Source organism: Sprattus sprattus, assembly GCF_963457725.1.
Source record: "Sprattus sprattus genome assembly, chromosome: 10".
Classification (NCBI taxonomy): Eukaryota; Metazoa; Chordata; class Actinopteri; order Clupeiformes; family Clupeidae; genus Sprattus; species Sprattus sprattus.
This window is the reverse complement of record NC_137908.1, coordinates 16,405,942-16,431,650: the sequence shown is the minus strand read 5'-3', so window position 1 is coordinate 16,431,650 and position 25,709 is coordinate 16,405,942. Positions and strand designations below refer to the sequence as shown.

General features: G+C 38.6%; 1 protein-coding gene across 2 annotated transcripts in view; it reads right to left on the bottom strand.

Moving 5' to 3' along the window:
• Positions 1-4,227: 4,227 nt before the first annotated feature.
• Positions 4,228-25,709, bottom strand: part of igfn1.1 (immunoglobulin like and fibronectin type III domain containing 1, tandem duplicate 1) — a 32,726-nt gene continuing 11,244 nt past the window's right edge. For both annotated transcript variants that reach the window (XM_080846153.1, XM_080846152.1), the window contains exons 3-24: positions 23,003-23,122; positions 21,859-21,998; positions 20,493-20,592; positions 20,323-20,364; positions 20,136-20,184; positions 19,779-19,959; positions 19,418-19,531; positions 19,127-19,295; positions 18,662-18,934; positions 17,988-18,554; positions 13,604-13,728; positions 13,108-13,252; positions 12,572-12,868; positions 12,153-12,449; positions 11,419-11,598; positions 11,156-11,284; positions 10,521-10,829; positions 10,275-10,360; positions 9,982-10,174; positions 9,344-9,640; positions 5,770-6,096; positions 4,228-5,517 (exon numbers count right to left, since the gene is read on the bottom strand). In XM_080846153.1, the coding sequence (XP_080702279.1) occupies positions 5,513-5,517; positions 5,770-6,096; positions 9,344-9,640; positions 9,982-10,174; positions 10,275-10,360; positions 10,521-10,829; positions 11,156-11,284; positions 11,419-11,598; positions 12,153-12,449; positions 12,572-12,868; positions 13,108-13,252; positions 13,604-13,728; positions 17,988-18,554; positions 18,662-18,934; positions 19,127-19,295; positions 19,418-19,531; positions 19,779-19,959; positions 20,136-20,184; positions 20,323-20,364; positions 20,493-20,592; positions 21,859-21,998; positions 23,003-23,122 (4,145 nt within the window). In that variant the 3' untranslated portion in view covers positions 4,228-5,512. The remainder of the gene's footprint in view (positions 5,518-5,769; positions 6,097-9,343; positions 9,641-9,981; positions 10,175-10,274; positions 10,361-10,520; positions 10,830-11,155; positions 11,285-11,418; positions 11,599-12,152; positions 12,450-12,571; positions 12,869-13,107; positions 13,253-13,603; positions 13,729-17,987; positions 18,555-18,661; positions 18,935-19,126; positions 19,296-19,417; positions 19,532-19,778; positions 19,960-20,135; positions 20,185-20,322; positions 20,365-20,492; positions 20,593-21,858; positions 21,999-23,002; positions 23,123-25,709) is intronic.

Genomic DNA, 25,709 nt, shown 5'->3' with positions numbered 1-25,709 from the left:
CCTGGTGTTCCTTTATGCCCTATGACCTTGAACTACAAGAAATCAGTGGCAAAATCAATAAGCACTTGGAACTTAAATAGAGAGGTTGATCAATCAAGCAGTTTTGAAAGTTTTCAGTGCAGCATGAGTTATGAACTTTCAGTGCATCAATTTTCACAGAATAATTCATTTCTAAATAGAATTCAGACTTATGTTGGATAAAGGTCAGTGGAAGGATTATTATTATTTTTAAAACAGGGAGAGGATGGCACTTAGCAAGGTGTTTAGGCACTTAACAGGTCTGTGTGGTATTGTATGTGTGAAACTGTAAAGTTGCAAACATTTGACAGATGGTCATGTGGCATTTCACCATTTTAAAATTATGTTTTTTTCATTTCATAGTGCTTTTGGAATAAGCACACTATCAACATGCAGACCTTTCCCTCCACATATTTTCCCCAACAAACTAAATGTATTAACACATTTGCTTATAGAGTCTACATATCAATTTTACAGCTAGTTGTAGAAGAGATTTAGGAAGTAACAAACATGATTGACTTTGAACAACAGTGAGAAACTCCATCTGTCCCAGACAGGATTTATCTTTCCAGATGGCTATAGTCAGCAGTGGGTGTCAGTTTCCAAGCTCCGCTACCACTGGATTTAGGCAATCCGTCTACAGTAAGAATCTGACACTGACATATTTTAAGTAAACCCTACTCACGTTGAAGTCTCTATTAATTTGAATGATTGAGAGCTGGGGAGTAAAATCCTTTTCCATTTTTAAAAATGTATTTTATCAAGCAAGACTGGATTGCTTAGTTTTTTTGCATGATGTTTTTCATTCTGTTTTACACTGCATGTTTATGATTGTATACAGAGGGGCATTGTGAACTCTGAAGATTGTACATGGTTTGTTGCATTTTCTGCCATGTAACTCTGATTGTGTTAATAGCCTGGTATGGTGATGCCAGAACTTATCCCAGCAACATGACTGAAACTGGATAGAAGATGATAACAGCCTGCTATATTTGTTTCTGCTAAACATTAATGGTCTCCACAGCTCCCTTTCACTTGTGTGTGCGCCTTGGAGGATGTTTGATTAAATCTGTTCTGTAAAAGGAAACTCAAAACGGATGGTAAATGAAGGAATTCCTGTGATCCAACGCTTTGCATGTACTGAAGCAGGCTAAGGCCACTCGTTGCCTCCTCTGCCAGTGATAGGTCACATACCTCATAAAACTATCAGTCACAGACCAACTCATGACGCAGGCTGCCCTCTGCTTGGGCAAACTGACTCGTTAATTATTGATGTCTGATTGTACTTAAGCAATTTTTAAGCATCCTTTTGTAAATAAATGTAGCCAATACAGGCTAAATGTTTGAAGGAAGTCTACCATTTTGTTGTTTTCTGTATTTGATGTGCAGTTTTTTCCCCTTGAAAATTGAATGGATTGAAAAGGTCTGTGCAGAAGAGACCCTTATTGTAGATTGACATCTTTTCCCCTTTCAAAATAATTTTTAAAGTTAAAGACCAGAATTATACGTTAATAATGATTTCTTTATTTCATAATATTTATCGTATGAAATTATATTATTAATCAATGTTATAACATTTTTACATCTTGTAAAATACCACATTATTGTCACAGAAATGTCTTATTTATAGATAATTATATTTAAGATTAGAAAAATGTGCATTAGGAAGTATGCATCGATGAACAAGATATTTATATCAGGTGAAAAATAGCCCAGCATAGCAACAGCAACTTGTGATTGATTTATAAATATAGTGCGCCATGTGGCATGCTCTGTAGCTCCGTCTAGTGGTATGGCTTCAAGCTCTTCTTACATTTTTATGATGGTTTTTACGACTGGTAGGCTGCTTCTTCATAGTTACTTTACGTTCAGCCACTATCTTAAGTTTCCCTTCCCTGTGCTAAAGACGAGAGAGAAGTGCTAAAGCAGCAAAAATCTATTATTAGTTGGTGTGTTGGCATAAATCTATGTGTGTTGGCAAAGACAGATTTCAAAGTATTACCTTCCACATAAACAATTTCAAAATCAATGGGCATTAAAAAGTCTGAAAGAGCAGTGTTATTGGTAATTTATTTGGTAATATTAATTAGCCATTTGTAATATAATCCATTGCCATACTGAGGAGTCATGATCATCTTTGCAAAACCATTTATCCTTTTTTGCTATTTATACTTTTGGTGGAGTTGAGACTCATTTACACATTGGAAGCAGCCTTAAACACAGACAAAAAGTTAAGCCATGAAGGGCAACACTAGGAAGGATTGACATTTAGGTCACTACAGGGTTAAATGGATATTACATGTCAGTCATGTTTTTAAAACATGCTGCAGATATGTACTAAACAGAAGACAGATGGAGATACTTCATTCACAGTTTCATGTATCACATATCATGTGTCATGCATCTCTGTTTTTATGTATAACAATAGCGTAACCTCGTTAAGTTAGTTGTGTAATCGACTTATTATTTATTCATTAATCTATTATTCACTGTAATTATTTCTCACCTTCAACAACATTCACAGAATTACTGTGGAAGCTTAATGAACATATATGAAACAGATGCGCTGTGCTGACTATGAAGTTGTACACAAGTTGCCATAAGTGTGTATTCAGAGCCCAAGGTTTAATCCTTTGCCAAATTTGAGTATTGTCCATAGTTCTAATAGCAATGATGTTTAGTAAGCCCTCACTGGAAGTGGGATAATTGGACAGGAGGCAAGAACTTACTTGAATGTTGACTATGTTCCCTGGTCTCGGCTCTCTTCTTGTGCTTGCCACACTCTTCCTGGTATTTTAGCGTTGCCTCTTCTTTGCAAGAGAGTAAAGCTCTTTTAGGATTTTTTTGAGCAGGCCTTCTTGAGGGGCACCCCAGCAATGTGAGGGATTGACTTACTGTCTGTTTCTGGCACAAGAGGTGAGAACTATAGGATCTTAAACTCCTCCCTCACTAACTTTCTCTGGCAGAGAATGTCACAGACTTTTGCTTGCTAGAATTTGCTTTTAAAATTCCAGTCACTCGTTGAATGGTCAGTGGTTTGCAAGAAAGATCTCAACTTTTAAGGGACATAAGAACACACATCCAAGCCAAAGGTAAGGTCACTGAGTAACAGATGAAGCAGGAGATTTTGTGTTTGGAGGACAGTCTTAACGGCATGTGATTGATTATACAATTACAATTACAAATGGCAGATTTAATCACCTAGAAAAGAGGTAGATACTTGTGGCTGTTTACCTTAATGTTGTTTATGATATTCTGTTGATGATATCTGTTAACTGTAACTGCCTGTGGTATGACAAAGTGTGTTCTTTTTTTGTTAATTTGTTAATTGAAATGGATCATTTGCATATGACTTCAATTTGAAAACACAAAAGAGTTGTTAGTTAATAATGTTTGATAAGCACATTGCCACTATAGGTGTTTTCTCCCTCCAGTGGATATTTTGCTAACACCATGAAATAAGAATACGTTATTTTTCCATCAAACTATGTCAAATACTTAAAAATAAATAAAATACAATAAATAATGAATTTTCCTATTAGGGTTTGACACAAAAACGTATTGTTAATTTCCCTTTAATAGCTCAGTGATTTTCCCTAGGGTTGTCTTAAAAAAAGAAAACCTTTCATAGACATACACCATTGTATGCTGAAGACAACATCACAGAAATCTAGTCATTGTGGGATGTATTGAACATCAGTTAATTAACTGAGGCTTAAACTATGAGGAATGTCATTTTGAAAACCTTGGTTTGGGTTCTGTTTTTCAACATTTTCTGACAATTGTATTCAATTGTAAATGGTAACAAACATACAAGCAGTTTCAGGGGATATCCCTTTCTTGTTGTCATGATGTTTTGTATTGTAGAATATGTTCTGCAGGGCTATCTGTTTTCAAAAAGCATCAGTGGGAAACTTAAGCCTTGGAGTGACTGGCTGGTGTCGTTAGCACCCTTGTTTTTAACCCAGAGCTTTCACAGATACAGTCAGAGAAACACTGTAAGCAGTAAGAGTGTTGAAGGAATGCAGATCTAACCAAGGTTAACTTATACAGCACAGTGGAATTGGACCAAATAAGGCATGGTTTAGGATGCATGTGTTTGGAATGGACAGGGCACAGTACTTGTAAATCACTCAGATGACCATGACACATGCCCATGACACATGACCACTCATAGCCACTCATATGATATTGTGTTACAGCAAGAGGTCAGAGATCACACAATTTATTAGTCAGGATTTCAAGAACAGACGGCAGGGCAAGGTTTTTTTTTAACATAAAATTTGTGAAAAAGAAATCAGTACCCTGATTCATCCTAGTGACTTTGATAACTGTAGGTTCCAACAAATATATATATATTTTTTTTCCGATGTCATCCAAATGTTAATTAACAGAAATAACAGTGTTGATTTGGCATTCACATGACCATATTCCATCAATAATAATTTGAAGAGGATGCCAAAAATAGATGATCATAAAAAAACACACCTCAAAAGTGGCAAGTTGTTGCTTTAGAATCTACCTGATGTCAGGGTTGGGTTAATGTACTATGAATGCAGGGATAAAAATAGGCCCAATGTTTATGTTTTATATTTTTGTGTTTATTTTATGGATTGAGTTCTATAAAATGTGGGTCGCAACTTAATGGGAAAAAATGGGCCCCGATGGGTCAAGTGTTTAAATTTGTATGTAATATATTGTTTCTGAGGCATACATTAAACCGTGTTGTGTGATTGGACAGAGCCTCACATGCTTGTCAGGTAGTCAGGGTGAGATACCTGACACAAACTCGGCACGTTGCAGTCACTGTCACAGTGCAAAAATGGCATTAACCACTGATTCATGGTGGCACTGCCTGATGGAGAGCAAAAGATTAATATATCAGAGCATTTGCTTATTCAGTTGATGCATTATTATGTAAAATGTAGATACACATCTCTTTGATATCCAATCTTGACATACGTATTGTTTATTGACCAGTTACATGTTTTCAGGTGCTTAAACACAGATTTTGTGTACCATCTCCAAATTCCATGTGCATAGTATATAATGCAGAGAATGGTGTTTTAGTTGCTGTTCTAGTATCTAAGAAGCCAAATGATTTAGCTGACAATGAAAAACATGTAGTTTGCCATATACATACATTGCATAGTGTTGTTCAGAACAATTTCTCCAGAGTAGTCTGTGAAGGATTCTGGCTAAACCAAAGAAAGATTCACGATCATTGCCACAACTCATTATTCCCCCAAAATCTAAATTAATTGAGTGATGCATACCATTCTGTAGTGCATGCAACACCAAGAATGTCGAGTAGTGTCACATTAGATGTGATAAGCACATTATATCTTCAGAAAAAAGATACACAAAAATACTTCTACATAGAAACAACACATCACCAAATCACAATATAAGTCTATAAAGTAAAGAGTCCACAAAAAGAAAAATCACAAAAAATGTTGAGAATGGAGTACCAGGCTGTTAATGCTGTGTTGCTTTAATCTGGAAAGCAAAGAAAGAACGATCTATCAGTTTTACACAAGAAGCCATCCTCCTAGTCAGTTCCTCAACCTCGGGTAGTTTATTTACAACTTTGTTTATGTATTATTTATTTATTACTTGCTTGCTTACTAAATTCCAAAGTTATGTACAGTATTTATTTAGCTTCTAGTTTGATTGTTTTGAAAATCTTTTGTCATGGTGTACATCGAAATGTGGCTTAAATGTGTTAACACCACTGAATTCTATTCTTACCTCGGACAGTCAGTTTGGTACTGCACTCTACCCTCCCCAAGGGGTTCTCTGCGATGATTGTGTAGTCTCCGGTGTCTTTGGGGCCCACTCTCAAGATGAGCAGTGAGCACACGCCACAGGTGTTGGAGATGTAGTAGTTGGTGTTTGTATTGAGGCTGACATTATTTCGGTACCAGGTGACATGGGGGGTTGGATCCCCTCTTATAGCACAGCTCATGTAGCACTCATAGCCCTGGGGAGCGGTGTGCGTCTTCAGAGGAACCAGGAACTTAGGAGGCCTATCCATGTTGCATGACTTAGTCTCAGTCATGTTCAGTGAAAACTTTTCTAGAGTTACAAAAAAAGAAAAAAAGAATAGGCTTTTTATTCAGTTGTTTAAAACCTTCAGGTAGCCTATACATGATATTTTAAAGTGTCGTCAAGTAGGTAAGCTGTCATTCGTGTCATCATGTTCAATGACCCTGAGAAGCCAAGCCAAGCCAAGCCGAGAACTCATGAATGTCATTGTGATTTTAGGTGTGATCATGGTCTACATTAAATTTAAAATTTTCACAAAGGAGTATGTGCCTGACTATAAATATAAAGTTGCAAATTATGTCACCTGTCTGTAACAGAGCATTTACATGTATTGACTTGACAGACAGTTTTATCTCAGAGTGCAACACAGCAAATAGCTAACTTATGAGGAATAGAAAAAAAAAACTTGAAAGAATTATAATTAGCAAGTGCATAAGAAACAAAATACCAGGTCTGTGCATGTTGCATACATATTCTGTAAAGATTAACTGCCTTTTGAGGAAATGTATTTCAAATTCATTTTTGTAATACATGGTCATGTAGCCTGGATACCAGACCACAACATTTGAGGTCTGGAAGTTGGGTCTGGCTGTTCTCCGTTGGGGAGAAATGATCAGATTTCAGAAACTGATCTAACCAATCAAATTGTCAGGGCGGGCTTTATACGATGATCGACAGATAGTAAACAGTAACGTAATCAACCACGTCACCAAAGACTGCTTGGTTTGAATTAGTTTTCAACAAAGATTGCTGCCGCTGGAGAGCTGCGATGTGTAGGCTAGATTCTGCCATCAAATCTGTTTAAGAAGACATTGACAGTGCATTCATTCTGTAAGAGGAACAGAAAAACGTGATCAATGCATTTGTCGATCAAAAATATGTTTTTGCCGTCCTTCCTACGGGATTCGGTAGGATTCGTTTTAATTAATCAGCTGGCCCTGGTCACATAATACGTTGCTCTGATTGGTTCTAGGTATATCCAATTGAGCGAAGAAGCAATTTTTTCCCCTGGTTCGTTGAAACACGCCCCATAATCACAGCCCAATGGAGCAGTATCAGACTCATATTCTGACTTATGAGAATTATGAGTATGACATCGTCAGGCTAATGGTCATGTGAAGGACCGATAAACACACTTGTCATTCTCACTAGCCATCCAGTCTATTCACTATGAAGCTAAGCCAAGGTTTGGGATCACAATGCTTTATGTTGTCAAATGTTATCACCAAAATGAATCACTTAGCAAGGTTTTAGTGCCAACTGTGTCACATATGAGTATGATAATGGAAATATAGAGTCTCCAACTATTTTTGAAGAGAAATTCAGGATATCAAATGGAGCTAGTTTTCTCCAAAGAGATCATGAAAGAAAATAGTTGAGATAAGGAGTTAGGTGGTGAGCTACTTGGAATTTAAAACTGTGTGACAGATTAGCGTATAGTTGCTGTTCTGGGGGATGCTTTGGAGGCAAGCAACCTGATACTGGCAGCTACATGGACCGAATGAAGAGAGCTTACAAGTGATGCCCTCTGTTAATTAAAGAATGGTTTTCTCAGCATGTCCTTAATCATCTGAATAACATGACGTGCATGGACAAGGAGTTGTACAGCTTACTCTGAGGTTAGTGGGAAGGACCTAAAATTCTTATTAATATTCTTTTTTTTAAAGATTTATTTGATTTATTTTATACCTTTAATCAGATGGGACAGTAGAGAGAGACAGGAAGCGAGCTGGAGAGGGATTGGGAGATGACCCGGGTCCCCATTAGCCTGGCCATTACCAGCCTGTGACTCCATTTCTTTCCGTCAGTCAGTTCTGGCAAAACCCCATGCATTTTCGTTTCCGAGATGGGCGGGTGCTTAGCTTGAGGTTTAAAATCATTGGAGTTCCCTTAACCAATCAGCAACGTTTGGTAAGCATTCGGTCTCCCCAGACAGTCTCTCCATTACTAACGGGGCCATCTGGTAGATTAAACTCTTCCCAAAGCCAGTTGGGAGAAGAGCTACGACGTCCTTTCCCATCATAAAACTTACAAGACAATCCTCTTGTTCTCCTTTTAATTTTCTGATGTTCTCGAGAGTTGAGACAATGCTGGTAAACTACAAACTCCGCTGGACTACATGCACCTCGGCAAGGCGAGTTTTGCGTCACAGCTCTGAACTGTTCGCTGATTGGTGCGGTTGTAGGGTGAAGCCTGGAAACGATGTTAGGCGGGCCTGGGCCTGACTACGTATGAGCTTGAAATCAAATCAGGCGGAAATACGTAGGCTGGTGTCACCAGGCTAGGTCCCCATGGGCTTTCCAACCCAATCATGATACCGGGATGCTCCCACTTGCGCCACAGCTCCCCCCTAATTAATATTCTTTATACAGTGCAAACAGCTAGACCAAGAACCAGATTAGATGTGACCAGTGAAGTTTAGAGTCATCAGAGATGACCACCAGAGATTTTGCAGACTTTGCTGGAAGAAAGTATTAGAAGTCCATCTTGGACTCGATTGGTGTGATTTTTTTTGAGAGGTCAAGAAGGTGTTCTTCATCCAAGCTGACAGATAAGTGAAATATGCTGAGGTCCATTCTGAGACTGTGGTTGTCTTGCAGGGAGGACTGATACACTGGAGGCCATCTGCATAGCAATAACAAGAGAAACCATTCTGATGAGTTGATGTTGTGTCCAGGGTGGTGGTGCGCGGCATAGACATATATACAGTATATATGTCTATGCTGCGCGGTGCAGTGAGAAGAGGAAGGGACCAATGACCACACCTTCAGCTACTCCAGGGGACAGAGAGTACACCTTGCTACTTCATGGCAAACATGAAGGTCACACATAGAGGTAGGAGTCAACCCAGCAGAGAGCTGGTATGTGTTTAGCTCAGCCCATATGGTCAAGAGCCTTTTGATATTTCATTGTTTTGAACACTACAAACAGGCCTCAGCAAAGTGAGATAAATGGGTTGCTGTTTCAATGGAGTATCCACTCTTAATTGTTCTGTGAAAGAATGTCCGAGACTTTGTTGAAACAGCATCAAGACAGAAATGGAAAAGGCAAGGTCGGCCGGTAGATCACGATGTGAGTGGACAGAGCAGTACTTAAAAGATTTATTTTTAATTGTGCATCCGTCTTCATAGGGACCTGCGCAAAACTCAACCAATCCTATCAGGTTACCACTTTTAATCTCGAGAATAACACTCAACATATTATTTACGCATTTATCATTTCATATGTTGACACTAAGAACAGATGAGCAACAGTCATAAAAAGGTGGAACACAAACCTTTCTTGCAACTGATAAACCACTTTGGTGAGTCTGAAGGCGGAGAGATTCCCATGTCATTCTTCGCGTAGACTCTGAAGCTGTACTCACGCCCAGGCATGATATTGGAAACAGTGAACTTATTGTTGAAGATGCGATCCCCGACAGTTTGCCATGTCCTTTTGGTGGAGTCACGCTTGGTCACCATATAGTGGAGCCTGTCGTCACGCTTCTCATCTGGAGATGCTGTCCAGGACACAGTCACTGTACCTGGCACGTTTTCATCAATTTCCACTGGGCCAGGAGGCTTGGGCTCATCTGTAATCAGGTCAAACATAGACTCTTTGAGAGGAATTTTACATCCGTAATATATATAAAAATACTGGATTTTTTTGTGTGGAAAGGAGAGCAATATGTGAATTGCATGAGGAAGACTGATCAGTCGGAGGTGGGGATGTAGTATCTCAATTCACTAGCAAAGATATTAGCCAATCAAAACAGAGATAATATGGATACACCTACAAAGGACACAGGGTCAAAACGGCATTGGAACAATGTGAAAATAAATAGTTTTAAGTTCAAGAAAACACAGGGTTTGTAAGTACATTTCAGGAACTGTGTGATCATCGTTACTCTTCATTACTACGAAACCGTCCTACCTGTGACTCTGATCTCAACGCTGAATGTCTCCTGGCCAACAATGTTTTTAACCACAATAGTGTATATCCCTGAGTCAGAGCGCTCAGAAGAAGGGATCAGGATTTGAGATGCCGTAGGAGCATTGCTAATGGTGACACGCTTGCTGACAGGGACGCCATCTTTTAGCCAGATCACCTCTGGCCATGGCGAAGCCTAAATGGAGTTGAACACAATCATGTAGTTTGAAGAAAAAACACAAACCAAACTGTAGATATTGTTAAATTACATTTTCAACTTAAAACAAAAATTTCACCTCAAAGTTGATGTTGTAACGGGCAGAGTTGCCTGCCTGGATCACCATGATGCTTTTGATTTTTTGATCTGTGAATCTGGGTCGTACTAAGAGGGGAAACAAACAGTTAACCACATTTTATAAGGACAATCAGTGTGGTATAGAATAATGGTATAGAATAATGGAATGGTTGCGCATTTTAAATCAGTAATGAAGAATGAACACTATTGCATTGGCAATACATCATTTTGCTGAGTATAATCTTACCTGGTGGAGGCATTGCAAGAACGTAATTGTCCAAATCTTGGGGCTCTCCCTCTCCACCATCATTTGCAGCTATGACTCTCACCCAATACATGGCCATAGACTTCATGCCTTTTACTGTGAATGAGGACATTATGACGTGGTTGGAATTGCAGCGATCCCACTCAGTGCTTTCTGCTGGCCGAATATCCACAAAGTATCCTTTAGCCTCGTCTTGCACCCCTTTCTCTTCCTTTGGTGCAGTCCAAGACAGGGACAAAGTTGTGTAAGTGGAATCTGTCACCCTAAGGTCAAGAACTTTTCCAGGTGGCTCTGTTGAAAGCAAATTGGCTGCTTAGCAGGGCATTTATATAAAAAATCTCTAATTTCACTGATCAAACTATCTTTAGTTAGTCAGTCTGTATTATTTATTATTAACATAGAGATTATAATATGATTATATTATACAATTGGACCTGGCAACAGAGTGTAATAAAACACAAAATCTGTTATTGTGATTTAAGATCACTTTCATAGTTACATGTTACTGATGAATGCATTGACGTTTCTTTTGTAAGTCTTATCATACATTGGCCCAATAATGCTATTTTAAATCTGGTGTGGTTTTTGAAAATTAATACAACTTTCAGTCGGCTTACTTTTGGGATCTCTAGCAAACACAAAATCAGATGGGGCACTGAATTCTCCAGCTCCCGAGATATTTATCGCACAGATACGGAATTCATACTCCATGCCCTCAACGACGTCTTTCACTGAATATGCCTTGCCTGTGGACAAATATCATACACAAAAATGAACAATGATAAACTGTACCATCATTAAGTAGGTTCCTCCACAGGCGTTTGGCATTTATATACATAAGGACGTGTATCGATTAATTAAAACACTTGTTTAAACCAACCTTTGATCAGTTCATCTGATTTGTTAACCTGACCCCAAAGGTTACTTCCTTTCTTTCTCTTCTCCAGCATATAGCCTAGAATGTTGCTTCCACCAGTGTTGGAGGGAGGAATCCAGGCCAGATTGATACAGTCCTTAAATGCCTCAACCACTTTAGGAGTAGAAGGAGCGCCAGGGTATGCTGCAAGAAATTAATGGATTTAAAAGGCTGGTTCAATTCACAAAAAGTTGGCCTTTAAGAAAGTTTTTCTTAACGTGAGAATGAAAAGCTTTATTCCTACCTAAGATAAGGTCAAAACTGTACAGTGAGTTTCTTTATATTTGCCATTTATTTCACTTTATGGATTGCCTGAATTACCTTGTCGGAAAGCTAGGCTACCGTTTTGCTTCACTGTCATTGCCATTACTGGAAGTTTTATAGTAGTTGACATGTTCTGCTGATCCTGATTATAGGAATACACCAAATAGGAAATTGATACAAAATGATTGGTGTATGTGTGTGTGTATTTTCTTTTGAAGGTCAGCTGTGCGGCTTTACAAACCTTTCCTGAATAAGGAACAAAATACGATGGTTCTTAAACTAAAAATGACTCTAAGAAGAAAATTAATACGGAATCCTGAGGCACAATGAATTCATCTTTCTTAGCATTTGTGGAGAAAAAGGGTATACTGTAACATCCCCCTTTGTAATGCAATCTCCATGTTGACCCCTGCTGGAAAATGTGGATGAATTACCTTTAGTTCCAGCCTGGACATCTTCTGTTTCCATCTTTTCACTAATACCCTCCACTGTCTCAGCCCTTATACGATAACAGTATTTTCTGCCATGGTCCACATCGACATCCTTGTAGTAAGCCTCTCCTGGGATTTGCCCAAGCTTTTTCCACGTGTTGCGTCCTATCTGATTGCGCTCTAGAATATAATTAGTAATGGGGGAACCGCCATCATCCTTTGGAGACCTCCACTTAATTTCAATACAATCGGAATTGGCTTTAATGATTTCTAGAGGACCAAGGGGAGGGGTGGGCTTGTCTGTGGGGAAAGAGAAGGGAAGAGAAACTGAATGTCAACCATTTTCTAACTCGTCAAGTTTTATTTTGTGGTCTAGTCAGTAATGTTACTGTGTGCACTCACAGCTCTCAGATGGTACTCACCAAGAACGATAAGCTTTGTAAAAGCTTCAACATAACCAAACTCATTCTTGATTCTGATTTTGATCTCTCCTGTGTCCTTGCGTAGCATCTTGGAGGTGAACATTAAACGGGAGAATCCCTCCTCAGTGTCAATCTTAAGGTTAGAATCAGACTTAAGTTCTTCACCTTCATGGTACCACTGGACTTTTAGAGGTTCTAGTCCGAAAAATGGAATCTTGAACTGAGGTCTTTGACCAGATTTGATCACTATTGGAGTTGAAAATATTTCCAAATCCTTTGGATCAAATCTTGGGGGATCTATACAGGATAAGCAAACAGGATACCAGAACAAGCAAACATACCAAATCAGCAAATATAAGTGCACCTTAAATGCTTCAGTACAGGTGAAAATGTCTTTCACTGTGACATATAAAGCAGTGCAGTGCATTTGTAATACACTGTACTCTTAACAATACTCTTACTCTCTCTCCAAGACAGCATTGGGTGTTACCCAATCTAAAAATCTAAAAAAATTACAAAATAGGGTTTCAACTAACCTTCAACAGCAATCATAGATTCTGTTTTGCGGCCATCTGCCTCGAATTTATATCTTCCAGCAAATTCGTCACTGACTGAGTGGATTTTCAGCTTGTGAAGGGCACCCTCTTTGGTGATGGTTATCCCCTCACAAGGTTCTATGATCTAAACAATGATACAAGAGAAATTCAATGTACCAAGCTTTTCATGTACCTTCAATGTAATGTACTGTAGAGTATCAATAGAAGCAATACGCACAGCATAAAATATGTCAGTAACCCTAATGATAAGTTGGGACATTTCTGTGTCTTCATGGAGGAGTGAAGAGAAACATGCTCACTGACAGGACACACTGTGTCATTAGCTGTTGTTTTTGTTGTTGTTGTTGTTATAGCTTTCTTTGTTGAATTTAGGTGGAACCCTATATACATAGAATAGTTTCACAAAATCATCATCTTTATGCTGATGTGTGTGCCTTGACTAGATCTAATCAGTAGCTGTTTTCTTCATACTTACCTCTTCTCCATCGTGGTACCATTTTCCTTCAGCGTCTTCACTGCTCAACTTGCAAGACAACTCTGCGGGATCCCCAACATTGGCTTTGATATCTTCGAGTCCAGCAGTGAAGTGAACCCCAGGATCTGTAGTGTTTGGTTAGAGTAGTATAGTAAGTGAAAGAAAAGGTAGCCATGGTACATTGACTCTGAGTTTACACTTTTCTTGTATTTAGTGTTCTCATGTGTGTTTTAACTACAGATGTGTGACATATATGTAAATGACATATATGTTCAGTCAGTTCGACGTTTGAAAGATAATACTTACCCCAGGCATTGTCTAATGTGTAAACACACAGTATAAACACAAGTGCCTTTTCCATGTATTTTACTTCATGTGTGTCCATGTGTAAAATACATGTTCGGATGCAATTATTTTCATACTTGAACCTCAACCAAAAATCATATGTTTCCCATAACAAATATCTTCAGACATTGACCGGTATCCAAATATATTTCTCTGATAAATGAATGAGGCAGATGTTCTATCTTCATTAAGTCTTTTTCTTGTTGTGTTTTCTTCGTCGCGCAAACTTGTGTTGTGTTTTCTTCGCCTTCTCATTTCTTGTAGCTTCTCACTCACTTGTTTTCATCCATTTAGACATCATAATGGTGTTAGGTAGTGTTTGTCAATTCATTCATGGCTGGTTGACGTGAAGCATATCTTGGTCTACGGGCTTGATCCCCCATGTTGACGGAAGATTTAAAAATCCATTACATCTGGAATTTTCTTTTCCTGGTCTTCATTCTTGTGTTTTTTTGACTTCATATGGAATGGAATATTGTGGAAGTGGAAAATTAGCAAAAGCAGCCTTGTGTCTTCTGAATGTTGTCTATTGTCTTCCAGGTGTAGGTTTCAATCGAACAGATTTCCATTTTTTGTTAGAATAAAACACACACACACACACTGGCAAGCACAGTGGTAGACAGAACATAGCATGACATGAATTCATAAGCAACGATGCGTGAAAAGACAAAACACACTGCACACTGATCACATAGTAATGCCTGCTACTTAAAGGTTTGCTGGCATTGATTACCATGAATATGAGAAAAAATAACTGGACAGTTATATACATCACATGATGTATATATGCGCCTTACTTATGTGAAATAATTTTGGTCTCTGGCCATTTTTATAAAATTACTTAAAATGTAGATATGTGAAGTATTTAGTATTAACTACTAAGACCTGTTTACAACTGTAAACTGCTGTGAAATTGTTACTACAGAATAGCAACACATTCTGATTATTTCTTGTATGAAGGTTACTCGCTTGTTTGTTCCTCTTGTAATTGTCGGATTGGGATTATTTGTAACAGGCCAGGTAATAGTAGAGTTGGGGATTAGATCTACTACATTTTTCAATGGTCAAACTTAAATCTCACAGAATTCCAAAACAACGACAAAGTCATTAAGTTTCAAATGACTTTGATCAGTGACATTGCCTCCATGCAACCGTCAGTCGAACCCTTGGCCGTCCCTTACCAATGACAGTCTCTTCTAGCAGTGGGCCTTGCCTGGCTCGGCCAGAGCGCGTGCCAGGCGCAGCAGACCCCTCTGCCTCCCCTGTGCCGTCTGCTACTGACCCTGCTCCCGCATCAGCCCCTTCGCCTCGAAGGTTGGCACGGTTTCCATATCCACCTTCAGTATTTCGGTGAGCGCAACATCCATCGTCACCACAAACGTGGTATCAAGAGGAGTTGTTTAAGAAAGCCACATAGAACATGAATGACATGAAGGGATTGAAACAGGGGTACAGTAACAAAAGAAGCAGCAATCACAATGATGGTAGCAGTAACAACAAAATCATAAAAATTGTGACAGTAACAGATAAACCAAAACAGAACAGACACAAAACAGGCACAAAACAGACACTGTCTTCTCAAAGCAATTGTCAACAAACTTCAGTATGAAGTTGGGAAATATTATTGCTGTGAGTTTGATTGCTTATTTCATACTGAGGTATTGAGAGGTTGAGTTGAGAAGTCTCTTTAAAAAAGCTTACAATGTACAAGGATAAACACACATGTTTACACACAAGGGTTATAGGAGATCTTGTTGACATAAAGCAAACACAAGTGATAAGCAAGCTGATATATGGAACTTACATAAATATTTAAGTGATTTATTTATAGTATTGTAAATATGGCAAGCAAATGCTATGATGAAAATGATCGTTTTTGACTGGACATATATAATGATATAATTATAGTCCAAAATGTCTGAAATGTCTTGAAATGTGCCTTGGTCATTTTGACCTTGACTTGCAAGTGTCTGATTTACTAAATTACAGAATGCCAATGCAATGTTCTATTATGTCTGGATTGGCATTCTATTACATACTAAATCAATGTTCTATTATGTCTGGATTGGCATTCTATAACATACTAAATCAATGTTCTATTATGTCTGGTTTGGCATTCTATAACATACTAAATCAATGTTCTATTATGTCTGGATTGGCATTCTATAACATACTAAATCATTGTTCTATTATGTCTGGATTGGCATTCTATAACATACTAAATCATTGTTCTATTATGTCTGGTTTGGCATTCTATAACATACTAAATCAATGTTCTATTATGTCTGGATTGGCATTCTATAACATACTAAATCAATGTTCTATTATGTCTGGATTGGCATTCTATAACATACTACATCGTTTGAGCCAGAGTCTTATGACTCAGGCATGTGAATAGTGCAAACTTGAAATATACTTGTGGCGCAGCTTTGTGCAACTCGTACCACAAAATCTAACCACAACTCCAAGCCAGTCTCAGATCTCTGTGTGACAGCCCGTGTTCTGCCCAATCTGGGCTGCTATTCTCCAAGCCAACACTGAGGAGATACAGGGGATACAGGGGATTTCGCTCCCCTGAATAAATATCAAATTGTATGATGCATCACAGCTGTATAAAGTTAACTTAATCATTCAGACTAAAGATCAAAGACTGCTGGAGACAAAGAAAATTAATATTTTTAAGATTATTATATTATTTTTACACTAACTGTTGTTAATTCTTAAATAAATTCAAATTAATAGTTTCCCCACTCTTGCACTTAACAGCATTCATGGTTTAATATATTAATATCTGGAACTTTCTTTTTTTGGAAAGAGATTCACACTTAACAAAATTGACACGAAACAATTTTAGTCGTATTACAAATGTTACCACCTGATTTTGTATTTATTCATGCATCTTGATTCTGCACTTGCAGACTGTCTTACCAACAACCGTGTCTGGGATCAGTGGGCCTTCCTTTGTGCGTGATCGATCCCTGGCTTTCCCTCCTGCATCTTTTTCACTATTTGTCGTGTTGCTTTGTGACTTTCCTATTGTTGATTACGAATGTAAACCAGATATTAATCCATGTTAAACAAAGCTTTGCATGTAGTGCCTTTCATAGTCTTTTTACATAGTGAGGTATGACTGTCTATGTAAAGGTAGCTGAAGTACGGATGTTTCCAACCAGTTTTGTGTCGTGTTAAATTCACTATGATGTGATACATTTATGTTTTATGGTATAAGCAGCTTGGGAAGGACACAACTTTGCAATAGCAACAATAGCCACAAATAGCAAGGGCAAAACAGAACTGGGATAGTACAGAACGGCACAAACAAAATAATGCTTAATGACATGGATGTGACATTTACCATTGTCTAGGCAATTACAGACAAGACGGATGGCAAAACACCTGTTGTACATCCATTTGAATAGACCTATGGTTGACTTGAATGGTGGTCAGTGGCATGATTGCACATCAAAAAGGACATAGCATACTTCAAAATGTTTTGAAATAAATGTACATACATAATCTGCTATAATACTGCGAACACCACCCTGGCCTGCTGTAGTTATTACTGTGCTAATTGACAAACTTTAGTGTAATTGATTTAAATCGCTGTACACTCACTGCCAATGATGCCCTATTTTCATATGCATATTGAGCAACTAAAAGCCTGTATTAGTTTTGCACATGGTTACAAATACCAAAATGGGCCCAATTCAAATACCCTTGAGTACTTGCAGTGCAGTGGCTGTTGGTCCAGGTGCTGCTAAACTGACCTTGGCAAGCTGCTAGCAGTGTGGCCTAATGTGTCCCTTTGGCTATAGCCTGCATTTTCATGTCTGCATTTCCTTGAGATGAGTGACTATATGCTACTGCCTCCTCTAAACCTCCTCTAATAGCCTTTCAGTATTCACATCTTTTTTTCATCACCTAGTCATATTGTTTTTCCAGTATCTGGTCCAGAAGTCACTCATTACAAGGAAAAGGAAGCGATTTCTATGGATTTTCTGTAGGAGATTCGATGTTGCTTTTACAGAGCATACTATACCTATGATTGTGTCTGGAACAAGTGGTCCGTCTCTTACGCGTTTCCTGGCTACAGCTTCTCCCTCTCCTTCTGCCTCTGCTGCCTTTGCAGCAGCTTCTGCGGCTGCCCTTGCAGCAGCTTCCGCGGCTGCCCTTGCAGCAGCTTCCGCGGCTGCCCTTGAAAGAGCTTCTGCCGCCTCAATCTCTTCTTTGGTGGCGCCTGGTCTGTTGGCTGCGGCTAAGGCAGCCTCTAATGCGGCCTTGGCTGCTGCTGCGGCGTCTTCAGACTCCCTGGCAGCCCTCTCCGCTGCGTCCTTGGCTGCTTGCTCAGCCGCCTCTCTTGCGGCCTTCTCAGCGGCAGCTGCCCGTTCAAGTGCTCTCTGCTTGGCCGCAGCATCTGCCCCTTCTGCGGCTGCAAGGTCAGCTAATAGCCTCTCTTCTTGGGCTTTCTTCGCCGCCTCCATGGCTGCCTCCATATCCCTCTTCACTTTCTCCTGCTGATCTGCTGCGATCTTCGCCAGGTCTGCTCCAGCACCACCAGCTACACCAGCCACCCTTTCCTTTTTCTTTCCTTTTCCGGATTTGTCAGCTACATTTACAAAATGGAATGAGATTGAGAAATTAGTACAATAGGAAATGTGAACGTAAAAGCATTTTATTGGTGTCAGAGGTGGAAATATTTCACAATGTGCTTACCCTCAACTATCAGCCAAGCACTGCATGACTTGAGGCCTGCTATGGCTGCATAGATTCCAGCATCAACAGCCATGCAGTCTTTGATGAGAAGCCTATGGATAAGCTTGTCGTCAGAGACAGTTATCTCAAACTTATCATTATCCTCCAGAGGTGTGCTCTTCAGAGACCATGTAATCTCAGGGGATGGCATACTGAGGACACATTCAAAGAGAGCATCTTGTCTCTCCAGGGCCTTCACTTCTTGGAGTTTGACGACAAACTCAATGGGAGGAACTGAGGAGTGTACATTTGTAAATATTAGATTTGATATACTAAAACATAATGAACAGGTTCAATAAGATTGGAAAGTAAGAATTATTATTATTTTTTTGGTTCTGGTTTGCATTACAATATTTTTGACACTTACCATTTTGTCATTCTGTTATCATACAGTAAACACTTACAATATTATTTTACAATACATACGTTTTAAATCAGTTGCGAAGACATTAACACCCCCAACGTCCACTTGGTAAAGTCCAGCATCCTCTGGTCTCATGTTTTTGACAGAGAAAATGAATTTCTTTCCAACTTGTTTTAGACCGTGCTTAGCATCCCCATCCAGCTCTTTGGTGAAAGCAACCATAACTCCATCCTAAAAGTCAAGGAACGCTAAACTCAGTGACATCAGACAGTCCTCTGTAAAGCTGATGAGGATAAGTTGTTTTCAATACCAAAAGAGCACAGTTTGGTTGGCACACAACCATTTAAACTTACCTTGTAGACGAAAATCTGACTGTTGGGGTCCTTCAGCTCCATGTCAAGCTCAAATTCCGCACAATCCTCTGATTTCATTTTTATCTGCTTGAGATTAGCTAGATGTTCAATAAACTGCAAAAAAGACAAAACAAAGACCCTTTGATTAGAACCAGAAACGTTCAGCCGTGGAGTTTGTAACTGTAATTACTTTCTCATTAGCAATTTGGAGCATTTACATTTTAATGTTTATTAATGTACACTGTCCCTCTTAATCAAATAAACAAACTGAAACTGAAAGTTGTTAGGGACAATTTTACCATGGGATAGAATGGTTTCCTGGCACTGGTTAGGATGCAAAAGTTGATTTCTTGGAGTATACCTGAGCTTGCTCCTCCTCTCGTACTCTCTTCATCTCCGTTAGTTTCTTCAGCATTCCACGAAAGTCAGTGATGTTATGCTCAAAACAAATACGTTCATAGTCCTTCTTCTCAGCGCTCATTAAGATGTCCCAGACATCCTCATCAATTTCACCTTCCTTCTTTTCAGTCTTGGCCTTTTTACTAAGTTAACAAAAAGTCCCACAAAAGGGCCAAAGTTCAATTAGACTTGGACAACATTTATAAGCCAGTGTTCTGGCAACTATGGTCTCAGTGAGTACATTTTAACACTTGTCAGTTTCACATACAAGGGAAAAAAAATATTTATCACTCCATGCCCTGCTATATTTTTCACTCACCCTTTTCTCAACATCTTTCTGAGATCTAAAGGGTCTTGTTTTTTTGACTCTTGATATGGAGAGAAAAGACCATGAATTATGCATTATAGTATATTATATACTGTTTATGATATACATTATACTGGTGACAGTTAGAAGCTACACACTAGGTATGAGTTTGCATCTACCTGACACAACATAAACATACCTTCTGCAGACTTTGCCAACTCCTTCTTCTTCTTGAACCCAACTTTTTATAAAATGATGGTGTTCATGAGAACAAAAAGAATACACAGTAATGATAGTGTAGATAAAAGAACAGTATTTAATTAAATGCAATTGATTTGTATTATTGAGGAATTTTTAAAATGATTATACCTTCAATAATATTCAACATGACTGTGGTCACAGCCTTTCCAAACTCATTTCTGGCATAGCACTTGTAGGTGTCAGCATCATCCGAACTTACTGAAGGCATCTGCAGTGTATTAAAGATGACTGACATTGTTAGACAGAAGTGTACACTTAAAGAATACAGGAGCAAATAAAACCTACAGACATTGTGATGATTTTGTGTTTTTTATTCTTCTCTAATTGTAGTTGTAATTGTTTTGTGTGTGTGTGTGTGTGTGTGTGTGTGTGTGTGTGTGTGTGTGTGTGTGTAAGAGCGTGAAGGGTGGAGCTTGATGTTTTGCGCTATGGGTGCACAAATATAAAGCATTATATGACTACTTGGGAGCCCATAACACTTGTTTTGTAAGCTTTTTTTTAAAACTATATAAATAACAGGGTTAACGATAAATGAGTGCATGTTATAATGGGAAGAAAGATCAAGGGAGGTGTCGCACCTGAGTGACAGATAAAAAATAGCATTTGGTTTGACTGAAGTGGTTTTGGCTGAAGTTGCGATGGGAGACAATAGAGATGTTTTGAGAGGCTAGGCCATTTTGCATCTTGGAATACCAAGGCATATAATGTTATGCAGCAGGTCTAGTGTACTGGCCATGTGTGCATGGCACCAGTTGAAACTCTTACACAAACTTTGTGTGTGTGTATGTATATGGAGAGAGAGAGAAAAAAGTCCCCTGAGACATGTAAAGCGTGCAAACAGAAGCATTCCCATAACCTACACTTGGAGTGTACTACTGCATGAAGAAAAGATGAATATATAGAGAGAGAGAGAGAGAGAGAGAGAGAAAGAGAGAGAAAGAGAGAGAAAGCGTGCAAACAGAAGCATTCCCATAACCTAGAGAGAGAGACAGTGGCGCAAAAAGTGGGTATGCGCTCTATGCGGCGCATAGGGGCGCCGCACCCATGGAGGCGCCAAAGCGATGGTAAAAAAAAAATAATATTAAAATGTTTGGGGTATTTTCTATATGTAGCTACTGTTGTGCGTTTCTAAATCATTTCTGCATTTCCTTAATGTTATATAACATTTTAGAGGACTAAAGAGGCTAGAGTAGGCGCCTCATCTCTTAAGATTCCATAATAGAATTTTGACATAGAAGAGGGAGCGTGAGCACCGTGACCGCTGAACACACAAGCAGTTAGAACTAGGCTACGAGTAGTGAGTTGGTTGGATGGAAGATGGATAAAGCAAAAAAAAAGGGGGGGGGGGGGGGGGGGGCGCCAAAATTGTTGCTGCATACCCCCCTGACACTGGGCAGTTGCATCCCTGGAGAGAGAGAGTGAGTGTCCATGTTTCTGTTGTTCCAAATATTCATGATGAGGCCAATGCTGTTACCTCTAAGGTGTGCTCATTTGTAACAGGGTCAAATTTGCTTTGGAACTTTTCTGGATCGCTTATATCCCCCTTGGCTCTTTTCCATTGGACCTCGGGCTTTGGCTCTCCAATCACGATGGCTTTAAAGATGGCAAGCTTTCCTGTTTTTGAAAAATCATGATTTGCACAGTTATTCATATTTTCCATAATTTGCATTTGCATAACATATTCAGACAGTGTATTTGGAGGTTACAAACTTTCTATTTGTATTACATTTCAGTAAGCTTAGGTTGTACCAAGAATAAATGACATATTCAGTGAGAATAAGACATTGGCGAATACTGGCCTAACAAATGATCGATGATGCTGAATTTATTAGGCACTTATACAGACACTTATTAATTATGTGTTAATGGTTAACATATGTTTCCTAAACGTAAGTAAGTAAGTGTCACCCAACTAAATTCACCATTTCAAAAGTGCTATACTATACTATCACATTTTGATTTGGTACCTGCAAACCCCTTTTTATGTATATCTCATATGTGGGCTGAGACTAAGGGAGCGTTATCCAATAGGAGCTATTTGGTTTCTTTCCTGGCACTTTCCTGCATTGCTTGCTTAATGGTTGCCACGTGTTTTGGACAAATGTCAAGAGAACAATCCAATAAATCGCTCCAATATTATACACACCTAAATTTAGTCAGTCTGGCTCATGTCCCTTTCCCCGTGCTCCTAATATTTCCCACCACATAAACATGAGTCACTGGCTGACATGTGACCGAGGTCACAGAGTTTGACTCTGGGCAGCACACCTGTTAAAGTGGCTGTCATGTGAACACGCATAGAGCCTGGCATGGAGCAGATGTGTTTTATGCCACCTCTTTTTAGAGCTGCTATATTGCCTCAAATGAGGGTTTCTACTTAGTGTATAGAAACTTTGAAAAACTTTGCAGTATTGTCCACTACACATTACATTGCATTAACTGAGGCTTACCCAGTAAAGCTATTTTATCATCAAATTATGGAAAATATACTGTAAAAAGTCCTCTAGCACATGTAAAGCGTGCAAACAGAAGCATTCCCATAACCTACACTTGGAGTGTACTACTGCATGAAGAAAAGATGAATAGTAAAAGATATTTGCAATAAGTTCAGGCCTTACCCTCTTTAATTGTCAACGCAATTGGTTTACGTATAAAGTCTGGAGTTGTTTTTCCTTCTGGGAGTGTTTCAACATATTGTGTGATCATGACCCCAGGGACCTTGGACCTAAACTTGATTGCTAAAAAAACACCAATGAAATTGATCAGAAATATGCATTTTTCAGAACTGGTTTCATAACAATGTAATCAAGCAATTGCCCCGTACTGCTAATCTTAGACACAATGGAATTCTACAACCAATTGCTTGAATTAATTATTCTCTTAAAATATGACATCAACTCCTCTCATAAGCATTTGGACAAGGGTGATATGCATTCTGTTGGTTTGTTTCAGTATTACTCTAACACAAGCCACTCCTTTTTCTGGACATATAATGTAAGGCATTTTCATGCATGTATAAAAATGCCTAGAACACAGAAAAGTAGCTAAGGACTATTGGGAAACACAATTACATAAATGGTTGTAGTCTGAGAAAAGTAATATATATATAAAATATATATATACTATAATATAAGGTACCTAAAACAAATTATACGTTTAGTGAGTTACACCAATCCAGATGCCTAGAGAGAGGTTGTTTAAGAATTTCCATGTTGTCTGTTAAAAAAATGATCAACTACTAGAAAGCTGTAGTATCAAACGAACCCCCCATAAAATCACAATGCATCTATATTTAATGTAGATGTATAGTCTTTGATGGAGCTCAACACTGAACCCCTTGCCTGGATATAGAGGTGTTGAGAGATCAGAGAAATTATGGTCTCACCTCACGTAGGTGAGAACCACAGCAGGAAACATCGCTTATTACACGGCTTCTTTCCATAGAAATTTGACAGGGAATTTTGAGTCTCAATTCTTTTTGCTCCCTGTGACTACGGTCATCTGGGTGTTGTGAGAGTCTGATATGTACAGTCCTGTAGTCTGTTAAATATCACAACTCAGTTCAAACCTCAATCAGAATCAAGTTTTCCACAGAGCTGTGTAATAAGTGGTGTAACTTTGCAGTTGTTGTTTGTGTATTTATTTGGTTTTGTTATCACATCAGGGTCACAAATTAATTTCTCTCAGTATAAGACAATGGATATGCGAGCAACACAGATGTTTGCAAGCATATGCATAGTCTGCATACATCTTCAGTTTTAACCGAAGGAAAACAGCCTGAATATATCTATTGAAGAATTGTTCATATATTCAGACTGTGATCCTTTGAGGCATACCTCCTGTCCACTTGGGGGGATCTCCTTCAGCACCTGCTTGTAGGTGTTACAACATAAAGGCCCAACATGATGGAGGGAAACAGGACAACAGATTGTCAAAGGTGTAACTTTGAAACTTTGACAAAGATTGTCAGCAAACAGACAAAGACAAACAGAAAACATCAACATAGAGATAGCCAAAAAACATTTTCAGCAACTGGACTTTCTTAGGCAGAAGCCTATAAATGGTAATAGAGACAGACATTCCGTGAGAAGATCATCATAAAAGCAGGATATCAGCTTGTTGAAAATTAGCATCAAGTGCTAATTAGGCATCTGTTGAGAAGTCAATTATGGATCCATTTTCTCTCAGATATTCTGCTTCAGGGGTGGGTTTCCCAATTCCGGTGTCTCTTAGCGTTTTACGAAGACTCAAGAAGTATACCTTACCAAAGTTTATTTTTTTACAAGTGTTTCTCAAGCCATCTCTTTCCCAAAGAGGTTATTTCAAAAAGATGGAACACAGCCTGTAAGTCTTGATTTAAATGATAAAACCGTTCTATTACTGACTTGACTCTAGCCTGTCATCCAGCATCCATAGTGTTAAGAAGGCTGTGGGAAAGGAACCACTGATTCCTTAATATTTGTTCTAGTCCTCTTCTTAGTGTGTTGTTGATAGTTGATGGTGAGTTCCTCACCATCACAGTTACAGTTAAGTATGGGAGTCCTTGTATAGATCTGATGTTTTCTATTTGTATCTTCCACTTTCTCCTCAGATGTTTATGTTCATGGCCTTTTTCAGAATCCTACAACAGTTTAAAAAAAATTGTATTGGACGTCCAATGAGGATTGAATAACCAGTATTTTGTGTGAATTACTGTAATGTGCTTAACATTACAGTTTCTTTTCGTTCTCCATGGAAATCACACAGTGTTCGTCCTGTTGTAAATATTGATCCATGTGTCTTGAAATTGGTAATTAAAAAAAGAAAAAGGTTTTTCATAAATTGCACAACTTGCAAATCTGTGCTCGACGCAAACCAACCACGGCGAAAGACAGGTGCATTCGTAAGATTTATAATATTTTTTTCATGTGGTAGAGATTTCAAATGTATCTTTTCAAACATGAATTCTTCCCACGTAAACCTGCTTATTTGATAGGTTTCTGTATCCACATCATTTCTCGGATCCCATATCGGTGGAAATGTCATCGATTTGCTTTTGTTATAATGAACATAAATTATATAAAGCTCCTTTGGAAATATTTAAATGGACAAATTAAATTCATAGTTCAAATGTTACAAAGACTTAATTTTATTTACAGTTTGCTTTGACTGTGAATAGAACATAGCTGTCCTTTTCCACAGGGATTTTCTAATCTCAATGTTGGTCTGCATTGTAAAAAGAGGTTTTGTAGGTGTTAGTCCATTATTTGGCTCCATCACAGGAACACTTTTCTAGCAGAGACTTTCAGACGGATCATGAGGTGGCATCTTCAGATGGGTTATAAT